At 40.6% G+C, this 12,736-nt stretch overlaps 1 protein-coding gene across 3 annotated transcripts in view; it reads right to left on the reverse strand.

The window, feature by feature from the left end:
- Positions 1 to 12,736, reverse strand: part of LOC125897442 (potassium channel subfamily K member 2-like) — a 53,586-nt gene that overhangs the window by 29,574 nt on the left and 11,276 nt on the right. For all 3 annotated transcript variants that reach the window (XM_049590770.1, XM_049590769.1, XM_049590768.1), the window contains exon 3: positions 2,056 to 2,173. In XM_049590770.1, coding sequence (XP_049446727.1) covers positions 2,056 to 2,173 — 118 coding nt within the window. The remainder of the gene's footprint in view (positions 1 to 2,055; positions 2,174 to 12,736) is intronic.

Below are 12,736 nucleotides of genomic sequence, written 5' to 3' on the forward strand. Positions count from 1 at the left end.
AATCTTCCGAGGTATTGTTCTGGTATAAAGCCGCAGACTTAATTTCTATTGTTGTGAATTAATAGGAGATTGCAGAGAAGAGTGCCTAACCTTGGCGTCACAACTCTTACGGTCCAGGGCTGGCATGAGCCTGCCCAAACATAGGAACTAAGTGACAACCTTCAGGACTAGAAAATGAAGCCAGTGCAGAGGTGCCAAAAACTGCAGCTCCTTGATTGGCCACTTGAGGCAGGCTCCAGGAGAGACAATCCCCATAGTTCCTCGTGTTAAAATGCCCAACTTTACAGCAGAAATAAACATGTTTACAGCCTGCTACAAGAAACAGTTGTGATTTCTATAGTTAATTTCATCATTCATGACAATTGTACAAGGGCAGAATTTTTTTATAAAACGCATCCATTAAAAGCTATTAAGGCTTCAGGTTATGCATAATTAAGTATGTGATTGCCTTGAGTGACATGTGGGTGTCACAAGTTGCTACATGGCCACAGCATTGGTTAGGTTACATAACCATGGTGTAACCCAAAAAATTTACAGAATATTGGTGTAGCTGTTGCTCTCTCAGTGTTCAACGTTTGGTTCATGGTTGTATACAGAGAACTGGATACAGTGTTTGAGGCAGGGCCCTGATCATTCCTATAAATGTTGCTCAGTGGTGAAGGAAGCTAAAATAGTATGACATCCAGGGTATAAAATTACCCAGATATTCTACATCATTGGCTCCATAGAGCAGGCGCACTACAGACTTTTGCAAGCCAAGCGGCTAACTTTCAGTTCAGTGCTCCTCTAGCTTGAATGGGGATGACAAGACTTTATAATTGTTATTGGATCGAAATGATCAATTCGTCAGTTTGTACTTCTGACAAGGGCTTTGTGCATGAAGACGTGATAAATGGACCGTGGTTATACAGCCAAAATTGCTTCAAATCATACAGTAAACACCCTTACATTTTGTATGGATAGTGACATGAATCATTTCATGCGGGTTGTGGCGCTACTAAAAAAAATGCATCCACTGATTTACAGATGTCTCTTTCACAATGTAGGTCTATAGGAAAAAAGTCTTTTTAGGCCCCATGGTGTCTGGTGACAGACCCCAAAGTTGTAATTCCACTGTTTGCCCACTATGAAAATTGGCTCCAAACACAAGCGCACTTCCTGGGGGCCTAGTTTGGTTGGACTAAAAGTCCCTCTGAAGAGCAAGAAAAAAATTAGCATTAGCATTATAACAGTCAACCTAGACTGTAATGCACTTTGCCAACCAAGCTAGCAGCTAGCGTTCGGGTCAGCTCCAACTTCTCATCAAAATATGGTCACTTTTTGCTTCAGAAATCCAAGTTAGCAGCATTCAAAATGCCAAACTCGAAGCTTCAAAGGCAGGAGTCCAAAAACTAATGAGTAATGTCACACTGGCTACACCCATTATTTCTTTTAAAGTCTATAATTCAAGTATGAAGCCATCTGTTAAAGCCCCTCTCCATGATGTTTTTTATGATGATGTATGGCCTGAATCAGTACATGTTCAGAGTTATGTCAAGAACTTGGATCCTGGTATACTTGTTTGCAGGTCAAATCATTTTGTGGCATGTAGACTTAATTTCTGTTGTTTTGAATTGCTAACAACATTCTTTTGCTTTGTTTCTGATAAATAGAGTTTATCTTTAGTGAAACTGTGCAAGCAAATGTGGCCAACTTTTATTTGCAATTTCGGTGAGCAGTAGTCTAAACGAGATCCTGGTGCAATGAAGCACAATCTAGAGACAAAGCTGATGCAGGCTTCTGGTTAGCAAGTGTAATTTTGCTATGCAAGTGCAATTTCATGCTAAAATAGTCATCAGAATTGCATTGTGCTTCTGACGACGGCTTTGTCCATGAAGACGTGATAAATGGACTGTGCTTATACAGCCAGAATTGCTTCAAATCATACAGTAAACATCTTTACATTTTGTATGCATTTTCAAAGCACTGCATGCAACTAGTGTGAAGTATTTTTAGAAACCTCTATAAAGAGAAAACAATGAGTGCTGAGTAAGGGTGAGAAACTGCTTCTCTTACCGATAGTGGTGATAACAGTCCCGGCAAAGAAAAAGGAGGAACTGATGTCCCAGAGGCTCGTCTGATTGGATCTATTTCCTGAAGGGTTCACACCTGCTCGGACTGCTGAAACAACTTGCTGGAGAGGAAAGTCAAGGAAGAAAAAGAAGTTAGCACATAATGCGCTGTGTCCCAGTGGGAGTGTGGTATGAGGTGAGCTGAGGAATGAAAGACAATTAGTGGTGTGCTTCAGTTTTCTTTGGGAATAGATGACAGCCGAGATAAACATCCAACCAAAACTAATTTGGAGTTGTGAGAAACAATGAGAGGTATCTGTCACCTTCATAAATGCATAAGAAAGGTGTACATTTTAAACAGCAAAGCCTGTCACAGTTATATGGGCTAAAAGGACAGTCTTTAAAATTTGGCACTTCTAAAAGAATAATTTGTGCGTATAGAGTGTAATATATTATGCACCAAGTCATACAGTGTTTCTCAACACTTAAATTCATGTTATAACTCAGCATGTTTGCTTGAATATATGTCCACAAATTGCATATCCAGTACTCAGGCTGCAGGGTCTTGGTCAAACATTTTAAGACACTTCACGGACTGATTGTATGACTTTGAGTTTGACTTTGATTAACCCTGTGACTGTGGCTATGGTCATCAGTCGTGCTCAGGTGACTGGTTGACTCTGAGTGTGACACGAGTCACAGCTAGGTGTGACAAGCCCATTAGACACCAGCCGGCTGTACAGGAAACAGATCAGCCATGTGTGCTCCCACTCAGCGCTGGGCTCTCATGACAAGAGACTGGAGGGGAGTGAAGCCACCAGCTAGAGGGAAAAAACACACCACTACACGATTTTCACACCCACTATCACCTAAACATAGACATGAGGAGCAGTGAAGCGTAGAGCCACAAATGCAACAATGTGCATCCACACTACAGATACACTGAGTTTGTACCGAAACCTGTATACAGATACAAACATTATATAAAGTCAGTATCTGAGCTTCAGAACCAAAGATACAAGGCCAGAACTGTAGTGAAGGAATCAAACTGAGTTTATCTGCTCTAACCTGAGCAGCAATCTATAGTCTGGCTCACAAGCTTACAACCTGCATTAGTAACTGAGCATTACCTCCAAAGCCATTGGTACATCCACTTCGTTAATTTGTGGGGTAACAGGTAATGAAAAACATCCTGTTTATGATGAACGCATCCACTGTGAGGTATTCGCCCACTGCATGGATGCTGTTCATGGATGCTTCCTGAGCTACATCACAGTTTAGGACAAGGATTCTCAACTTGCTTTGCCCTGGGGCCGCTTTCGCAAAATAATAGGATGCCAGGTCCAGTAAATAAACAAACATTAATGATATTTATCAAATAAAATGAGTAAAAGAGGCAAATCCAGCCGCAGGAGCCCCCCACAGGAGGAGTTTCTAGGGTTTGAGGACATATGGGGTTTGGATTCACTTTTTTTAGGGTTCCTTCGCTATTGCCGGCTGTAAGGCTAATGTTAACAGCTCTTTTTTGCTCTTTGTTGGATTTATACAAGTTTACACTCCAGCAGTCTGAGCAATATAACTGCAGATAACATTACATTTGCCAGAAACATCTGTCTGTATTTCCTGTTTTATTTTGACACTCACCCTTGTCTCTCGTTTCAGGTACTATACTTCCTGCCCCTGTGTGTTTCCCTCCTGTGTGATTACCTGCTCTGCCCTGATTAATTTCACCTGTCCGTCATTACCCCTCCTCCCTTGTGTATCATCCTTGTGCTGCCCTTTGTCTGTTACCAATTCGTTCTCAGTTATTTGAGTGTGTGTTCTAGTCATTTTCCCCAGTGTTCTCTTTAGCATTTTTGACCTTGCTTTTGCCTACTGCCTTTGGATACCTTTGTTTGTGTTTTTGGACTGATTATGTGTGCACCGACCCCCTTTTGTCTCAGTAAAAAAGACCTCGTGTTTTTGAGTCCTTTGTCTGAGTCCTTTCTCTGTTGGCTCCAGTCTGATACACTGTTTTTGTTTGCGATTTAATTTAATCCTCAGACTTCAAGAATTATATCATGTGTGCAGCCACAAAGCAAGGCTGCCAACTTCTCAATTTAGTTTGGAGTGAGAGAGTAAAATTACTTTAGATCTGACATGCCATGGTTGCAATTCAAAATTTCAGCAAACCTCTGAAAGAAAAGATTTTCTGAGTTTAAACATGAGGACATTTTGTGTTACATTCTATTTTGAGGTGATTTTCCCATTTATTTCTCCAAACAAATTTTAGCAAGTCCAGATATGAGGAAATTATAAATGTTATAAATGTTATTTGGGGCGGCTGTGGCTCAGAGGTAGAGCGGGAGAGCACCAATTGGAAGATCGCTGGTTTGCTCCCCCAGCTCCGCATGTTGAAGTCTCCTTGGGCAAGATACTGAACCCCAGACTGCTCCCGCTGGCTGTTCCATTGCTGTGTGAGTGAATGGTTATTGAGTAGCAGGTGGCACCTTGTATGGTAGCCTCAGCCACCAGTGTGTAAATGGGTGTGAATGGGTAAATGTGACATGTGTGAGTGTGAAAGCACTTTGAGTGGTCGGAAGACTAGAAAAGCACTTTACAAGTGCAGTCCATTTACTATTTACCATTTAATTTGAGCTAAATTTCCCAATAATTTCTGTACAGTAAAAGAACATGAATTTTTACATGGTCATAGTGAGGGTCATCCTGAACTAGATAACTGAAAATGAAAGCAAAGTTATTTATGAGAGTCTAAAAATGAGGGGATTTTCAGTGTGTTGCAATATAACACTAATGTTCAGTGTGGTCACAGAACAGTTTGAGCAGGAATATATTGCACTAATAAACCTATTATGGAACTGTTTTATTAAGATAGGACTTCTTTATCGGCGGTTTTCTTTGGAATAGAAAATGTGAGAGGTGCCGTAGCATTGTTCCGACCTCTCATTGTTCCGACCTCTCATTAGTCCAACGTCCCATTGTTCCGTTACGTGATTGTACTAGGCTATACTGTATTTGTGTACCATAGAGGATCAGCAACGCAACAAAAGTAGGCTACTGGTCGAGATACAAGTGTCATAGAGAGGAGAGAATGAAACACCATAACCTCCTGTTACTAACTCTGGGGTCTGGGTTGTGTGGGGAGCTCTCCGCGGTGCTGAATGGCTCCCGGCGGGCGTATTTCTGCCTTGGTGGTGCGCCGCGACCGGCTCTGGGTCAGCTGGGAAAGGCTTGAGGCGAAGCAGGCTCACGGCTTATGTGTTTGTCACTTTCTTTTCCATTTTAACCTACACCATGATCTTTTCCTGACCCTAACCAAGTGGTTTTTGTGCCTAAACCTCACCAGACCTTAACCACAGGGCATCATGATGATTTCGGAACAATGGGACTTCGGAACAATGGGTTTAATATGGTCGGACCAATGGGCTGTTGGACCAATGGGCAGACCCCATGTGAGAAACCCTATTTGGCTGCTCCAAGTTCAGGTACCGTATCAAAATCCAAGCAGCTAGCTTGATCAGCTTCAGTGCTGCTGTTATGCTGTGTTGCTCTGTCCTGTTTGTCCTTACACTGTCAGTTTCCTGTTTTCAACATAATCAGTTATACATTTGTCTTTTCTTATGTGAGAAAATGGATGTGTGGTGTGACAGTGAGTGAAAAGTGTCAACTGCATGAGTGTCCTGGTCATTGCGTGAGAGTTGTCAGCCGCACATCAGGCATATTCAATTTTCCGTTTACAGGGTTCTCCTTTTAAAATGGGTCTGACCCACTGTTTCAAACTACTTGAAATTCGGAGCAGTAAGACTGCTCCCCATTTTTCTTGTAAACTGCATATCTACTGAGCTAAAACGGAAAGTTTAACAGCTACTGTAGTGTGGGACGCTTAGCAAAATGTCAATTCCCCTGAACGCTGGATTAATCTGATCCCACTAGGTTTTTAACAACAGACTCTATCACTTCACTGCACTAAGACAAAAAGTTTCTCGGCCCAAGTGGCTCCTCATGATACAGAATCATTACTGAGACAAATGAAAGAGAAAAGCTTTGCGACCTCAAGGGAGCAGCAGACTCCGCTACAGAGGCGATACTAATAAATTGCAGAGGAATACTTTACCGGACTACAGCTTTTATTCAATCATGTATATGTGTTTTTTTGACAGTGTAGAACACTATAAATGATGTAATAATCCTTGTGCAGGGCACCTTAATATATTTAAGACTTGTACCTGTGGGGGGGTAGTTCTTTAAGATGATTTCCATTATTTATATTTTGTATCAACACACCTCCAGGAACAGAGCAGTAATGCTACAGTAATCATGTACAGCATAAAACACTGCCCTGCACAGTCCTCCTGCACCAGCACTGTCAGCTTTTTCTGCACACGCACACACACACAGTTTAGGGTCACTGCAATGTCAGGGCGTTGTGATTCATCATCCTTAGCGAAACCGAGAGAGCTTTCATTAACCTACGACTGTTGAGTGTGATAAGGCAGTACAGATCGAGTGTGTGAGCGCTGAAATGGATAAATAATGGATAGGAAAGTGAGGGAACAGGCACTAACATAATGACACAAGAGTTAACATGACATGATGGGTCAGAGGGTGGGGAGATATGGCTAATGGCAGTGAATGGTGCTGTGATGTAGTTTTACTTTGAGGTTTACAGGGAACTGCGTGTTGCTTATCCACACAGAGACACAATTCTCTGCTGTAGAGATGTCTGCCTGATCTCCAATATAGTGGAACTAGATGGCACTCGGCTTGTGGTGCTCAAAGTGCCAAAAAAATACTTTTGAAAACCTTAAAAACAATGTCTCTTTCCAGAAATCATGACCTGGTTACTCAAGATAATCCACTGACCTTGTTGTGAGCAGTTTCATGTGGGATCTATTTTCTTTCTACTGAACTACACCCGCTAATTGTATCATAGCACAGACGGAAGCGTGCATCTGCTGCTAGCTCACGTAACACCACTGAGCTAGCTAGCATTACAGCTCAGCCGAGAGGAACACCATTCATGTTTACATCTCGCACTGTCACAAGCAAGGCAAGCTCTTCAGAGGAAACAGGCTGTTCTCATGCACTGTTTTTACATATACCTACAAAAGTAATGCACCACAAGACATATAAAATCCATGTAATCATGAGCCAGCAACTCGTGTATAACCCACATATTCGGGTAGGCTGTGATCACATGACCAATGCACTGATGTGAGTAAAGAAAGAGAAGTTTAAGGTGGTGGGTTCAGGTGATGGATGGGTCAACAAACACAGGACTTTCCCCCAGGACACCAGTGTTTGGGACTGTGTCAGACCAAGTATTCTTTGAATTGGTTCAAGGTAAAAGAAAAAAGAAGTCATATACACACAGGCCTGAACACACACATGCACAAACACGACCTACACATGTATTAAATGGAGAGATGTCAGAGTGAAAGGGCTGCCTTGGAGAGGTGCCTAGTGCAGTTGGGGCCTCAGTGCCTTGCCCAAGGGCACATCAGCAATGCTCGGGAGACAAACTAGCACCTGTCTAGCAACCAGTCCACACTACATTGTTGATCCAGACAGTGACTTGCATCAGTGACCCTCTGTTTTCCAACCCAAGTCCCTTTTTTTTCAAAAAAATGTATTTAACCTTTATTTAACCAGAAAAACCTCTTAAGATTAAATATCTCTTTTTCAACAGTGTCCTGGCCGAGACAGGCAGCAACTTAAGTTACAGACAACATAGAACAAAAATAGAGAATACAAATGTACAGCTCTAAAACAAGCAATATAAGATTACTACAAAGAAAAGCCAAAAAGTATGACAATGTACATTAGACATCAACCATAAAAATGCAACAAAGGACAACTACACATGATTACAAAGACCAGCTAAGACACACCGTGATTGGCATATAGAAGATTGTCTACAAAAATCTGCAACAGTGCTTTGAAATGGCCGAAAGGAACCAATGAGTCCAATTCTAGGTCCTTCTGCAGAAGATTCCACGTATAAGGAGCTGCATACATAAATGCTCACTTACCAAACTCTGTACCCTGGGCACAGACAGTAAAAACATGTCTGAGAATACATTTTTTGCTGTATGTACACACATCAGTATGCTAGAAGTAGGCCAAGAATACATGTAGCTTTGGAAACATGAGAATGCCAATGAAAAAGTCTATGAAACTGTCCTTAACAAGGTCTGTGGTTTATCTTGAGTAACCAAGTCATGATTTCTGGGAATAGGCACTGCTGTTGAGTTTTCAAATATATAATCTTTTTTGTTTTGTTTTGGTCCTTTGATCCACAAGCCGAGAGCCATCTAGTTCCATTATATTCAAGAGAAGGCAGACATCTCGACTACAGCTGATATCTCCAACACTCAGCAGCTCACACCAAAACAATCTGAATTAATAAACAGCACTACAGGTAAGAGGAAAAATATGTGTTTTGATTTGGGGGTGAATTGCCTTTTAAAGGGTTGGCACAAATTACAAAAAAGCATATTCACATGGGATGATTTTGCACCTCTCTATATGCCGACACCAAGTGCCAGTGCAGGAAATAGTGCGCCCTATATATAGTGATGTGAAAAGCATGTGTGAAGTTTTAATCGACATGGACATGGAACTAATCTTCATCTTTTTGTTGAATATGATCTTTCTCTAACCTTCATCATACCATACTTGACATGGACAGATACTGTAGCAAGTGAGGAATTAAAAAATGTTGACACTGGATGTCCAAAAATATCGTCTTGAACACAATTTAGGGTTTTTCATGATCATCCAATATCAACATTCTTGTGCCGCAGTGGGATTGAACTACCTCTGGTGGTATCTAGCCATGAGGAGAGTTTTATTTTCTCAGGCTTTGAAATATAATTCACCCCAGTAAAATGTACAGAAAACCAAATGGTGCTTCAAGAATCAAACGACTTCACTGCCAATAGGTTTCATTTCTTCAATGAAAACTGAACAAAGAAAACCTAAACTATTGGCACGGGTAAAAACCAATAGAGAGATGTGAGAAAATATTTTTTTTTTATTAAAAGCAGAACAAAGGACTGTGTGTAGCCTAAAGCATGAACTGTGCTTCTGAGAAATACATACAAAAATTGGATGCCTTTTTAAATTTGCACTTGTATTTCACACTGGCTTTTGAGTAAAAAAAGTCTACCCAGAATGAGACGAATATAAAGTTTTGGTTACACACATGCATACAAATGCACAATAACACACATAATGTACTACAGTGGACACCATTTATCTCTTCTATTTCCAAATACAACAAAGAGGAAATTTAGAAGATACAATTCTGAAACCCTGCATCCACAGTGCCACATAATTTACCCAAATCACACAACCAGGAATACTTGGCTCAGTCAGCCCCTTTGTTTCCCAGCCAAAGCAGCCTTATTAATTCATTGTCTTGGCAAACTAACCACGGCCACGGGAAATGATAAGATGGGATAATGTGGAGTCCAAACTGGTGCTCTCCAAGCTGAGTCAAACAGCCAGGAGAGATTGAATCGTCTGGGTTTTTTGACATCACTCACTTTTTTAATTACTCCCTTTGAGAACACATCTCTCCTCAATCCTCTGCTGACTGGCTTTTGATCAGCGGGAGCCTACAAGTGTGTGTGCGCACTATGCATATGTGTGTGTATACATAATTGAGTAAAAAATGAGTGGGGGTCACCTGTATTGAAGCCGTTTATCAATAAATCATCACAAGAGAAAGAGCTGCCTGCAGAGCTGCTGCACTCATGAGGCTACTGTGTGACGGTTGAAGGGCTGTTTAGTCAGACTGTTGTTAAGCAAAAGCACAGAGACTGCAAGATTTCCGTTAGATATGCACTGTAAAACCTGGCGCACAATTAGTCTGATAGCAGTAGGAAAGAATTAAAGTGCTCTTAAATGTCTCCCATAGGCAAAATGCCAGGTTAAATTCTCCAGTCAGTAATTAATCCAGTATATTTTGCAGTTTCTTTCTGAGGTCCAGGACTAAGTAGTTTGTTTTTGTAAAGTGCAATGAGCGCAGAATGATTCACTGGAAAGGTCAGTGACAGAAGAAGTCATATTTTGCCTGAAAGCAAAAAAGACAGTTTGCCCTCAATTGACTTTTGGCTTTTCTCAGACAGAAGCCTGGGAGAGATTTTGAAGGTTAAAACAGGGGTCATATAGAACAGAAGACATGGTTGTTAGTGGAAGTAAAAGGAGAGGGATTAATTCATTTGTGTCAAATTTTATTATGGCAGTTATTTTAATATAAACTGGTTATAAACTGGTTTTACTTCCTGTCTTTGTGTGTTTTCCCGCCTGTTTTCTGTCACGCCTGTCTCTTTAGTCCTTCCCTGTTCCCAGAGTCTTCCCCTCACACCTGTTCTGTATTAGTCTTGTTTTCTCCACCCTAGTGTTCCCCTCCACATTCTTGTTGTTAACTGATGCCCATTTCCTTCCTTTTGCGCTTGTCTTCCTGCTCCAGCTGTGCTTTGTCCTTGTGATTAGTTTTCTGTGCATATATACCTGTGTGTTTCCTTTTGTTCATAGTCAGTTCATCTGCATTCATCACTGTGTTCTTGGTGTTGCTCCCTCCTCTGTTTCCTGCCTACTGTCTTGTGTTTCTTTATCTGAGTTTATAATATTAGTCCAATTGGATTTCAGTTTAGTTTCGGCTCTGCTTTCATTTGGACTTTCACTTACCTGCTTGTTCTGGATGTTTTTTTTTTATCAGCTGCATTAAATCTTGCTTCTTATTAAAACTTCAACCTGCCTGTAACTCTGCATTTGGGCCCTCCCTGAACTGATTCATGACAGCCCAGCCCAGAGGGGGTGGATGACTTATACTGCAGCCAGCCACCATTAGGTGATGGAGATGTTTCGGCTTCACTTTCATGGAGCTGTCGTGTCGTCCATCTTTATATACAGTCTAAAGTCATTTGTGGTTTGATAAGCAGAAAGAGAGCACAGGGACAGGAGTTGAGCGCAGCTCTTAAATGGAATAACATTTTACCCATTTTAAATAATAAAAAATGAAATGAAAACATTAATAAGTGGCAGTCAGTCTTGATATTGTGGCAGCTGCTGCAAATAAGTCAATGTGTGAGAAACACTGCGAGCTTGATTAGCAGGGACAGCAAAATGTAGCAGTTTAAGTTTACTTCAAAAAGGTCCTATTTTAAAAATTCCTTTTATTGTACATGTAACATACATTTTTGTAAGCCAGTAAGTAAATTAAGTTTATTTAATATAACACCTTTCACCGAGCAAGGTCACAAAGTGCTAGTTTTGTTATGGCACAAAAATGAAAATCTTTCAAAGCCCCCGAGCACAAAACCAGCTAAACAAACTAAAATCCCAACCCTGACCCATTATAGTATTATCTACAAGCCTTTTAACCTTTCCTTCACACTAATCATTTCTATTTCTTCCTCCAGCAAGCTTGCAAAAACTGCTGGCTAACTCTAGATAGCTAGCAATGCTAATAACACTAACAAGCAACAACAGGAACTAAGAAACAAGAACACATTTCTCTTGTTTTAGCTTCTCTGCACTGGCTCCCTGTAAAATCCAGAACTGAATTTAAAATCCTACTGTTAACTTATAAAGCTCTAAATGGTTAAGCTCCGTCATATCTTAGAGAGCTCATAGTGCCATATTATCCCACCAGAACACTGCGCTCTGAGAATGCAGGGTTACTCGTGGTCCCCAAAGTCTCCAAAAGTAGATCAGGAGCCAGGAGCCTTCAGCTATCAGGCTCCTCTCCTGTGGAATCATCTTCCTGTTACGGTCTGGGAGGCAGACACCGTCTCCACATTTAAGACTAGACTTAAGACTTTCCTCTTTGATAAAGCTTATAGTTAGGGCTGGCTCAGGCTTGGCTTGGACCAGCCCCTAGTTAGGCTGACTTAGGCCTAGTCTGCCGGGGGACCTCCTATAGACTTAGAGATTTAGACTTAGACTTGCTTTATTGTCATTCAACAAATACATCATCGTTGCACATATTAAACGAAATTTCGTTACCTTGGCTCACAGTGGACGCATAAATTATCTAATATACAAATAAAATATAATACTACATACCATACCTGCTTCTCTCTCTCTCTCTCCTTTGCTAACACTCATGTCCTATTACTGCATCTTGCTAACTCAGCCGTACTGCATGTCACTAACTCGGCTTCTTCTCCGAAGCCTTTGTGCTCCACTGTCTCACAGGTTAATATTGCAGCAGTGCCTGGATAGTGTGACGTGTGTGGTTGTGCTGCTGCCGTGGTCCTGCCAGATGCCTCCTGCTGCTGCTGTTGATCATTTTTTAGTTTAGTTTAGTTTATTTATTTTTTTCGGATGTTGGACAAAGAAAATAGAATACATTCAAATAGAATACATTCATTTGAAAATATAAATGAAAAGAGAAACGACAGAAAAAAAGAAAATGCAAAAGGAAATACAAATCCTATTATGACACCCTTTTTTAGAAAACTCTACAATTTTTTTTTATTTTTTATTTTTTTTAATAATTTTTGTTGTTTTGTTTTGTTTGCATTAGTCATACTTCTACTGTTATTATATACATATGATTATTGTCACATATGTATACTATCAGATATTAATATATATACTTTCAACATATTGTACCGCAGTAACCAGAACTATAATTATAATATTATTACTTTCATTAATGTTGTTGTAAG

This window comes from Epinephelus fuscoguttatus, linkage group LG11 (assembly GCF_011397635.1).
Source record: "Epinephelus fuscoguttatus linkage group LG11, E.fuscoguttatus.final_Chr_v1".
Taxonomy (NCBI): domain Eukaryota; kingdom Metazoa; phylum Chordata; class Actinopteri; order Perciformes; family Serranidae; genus Epinephelus; species Epinephelus fuscoguttatus.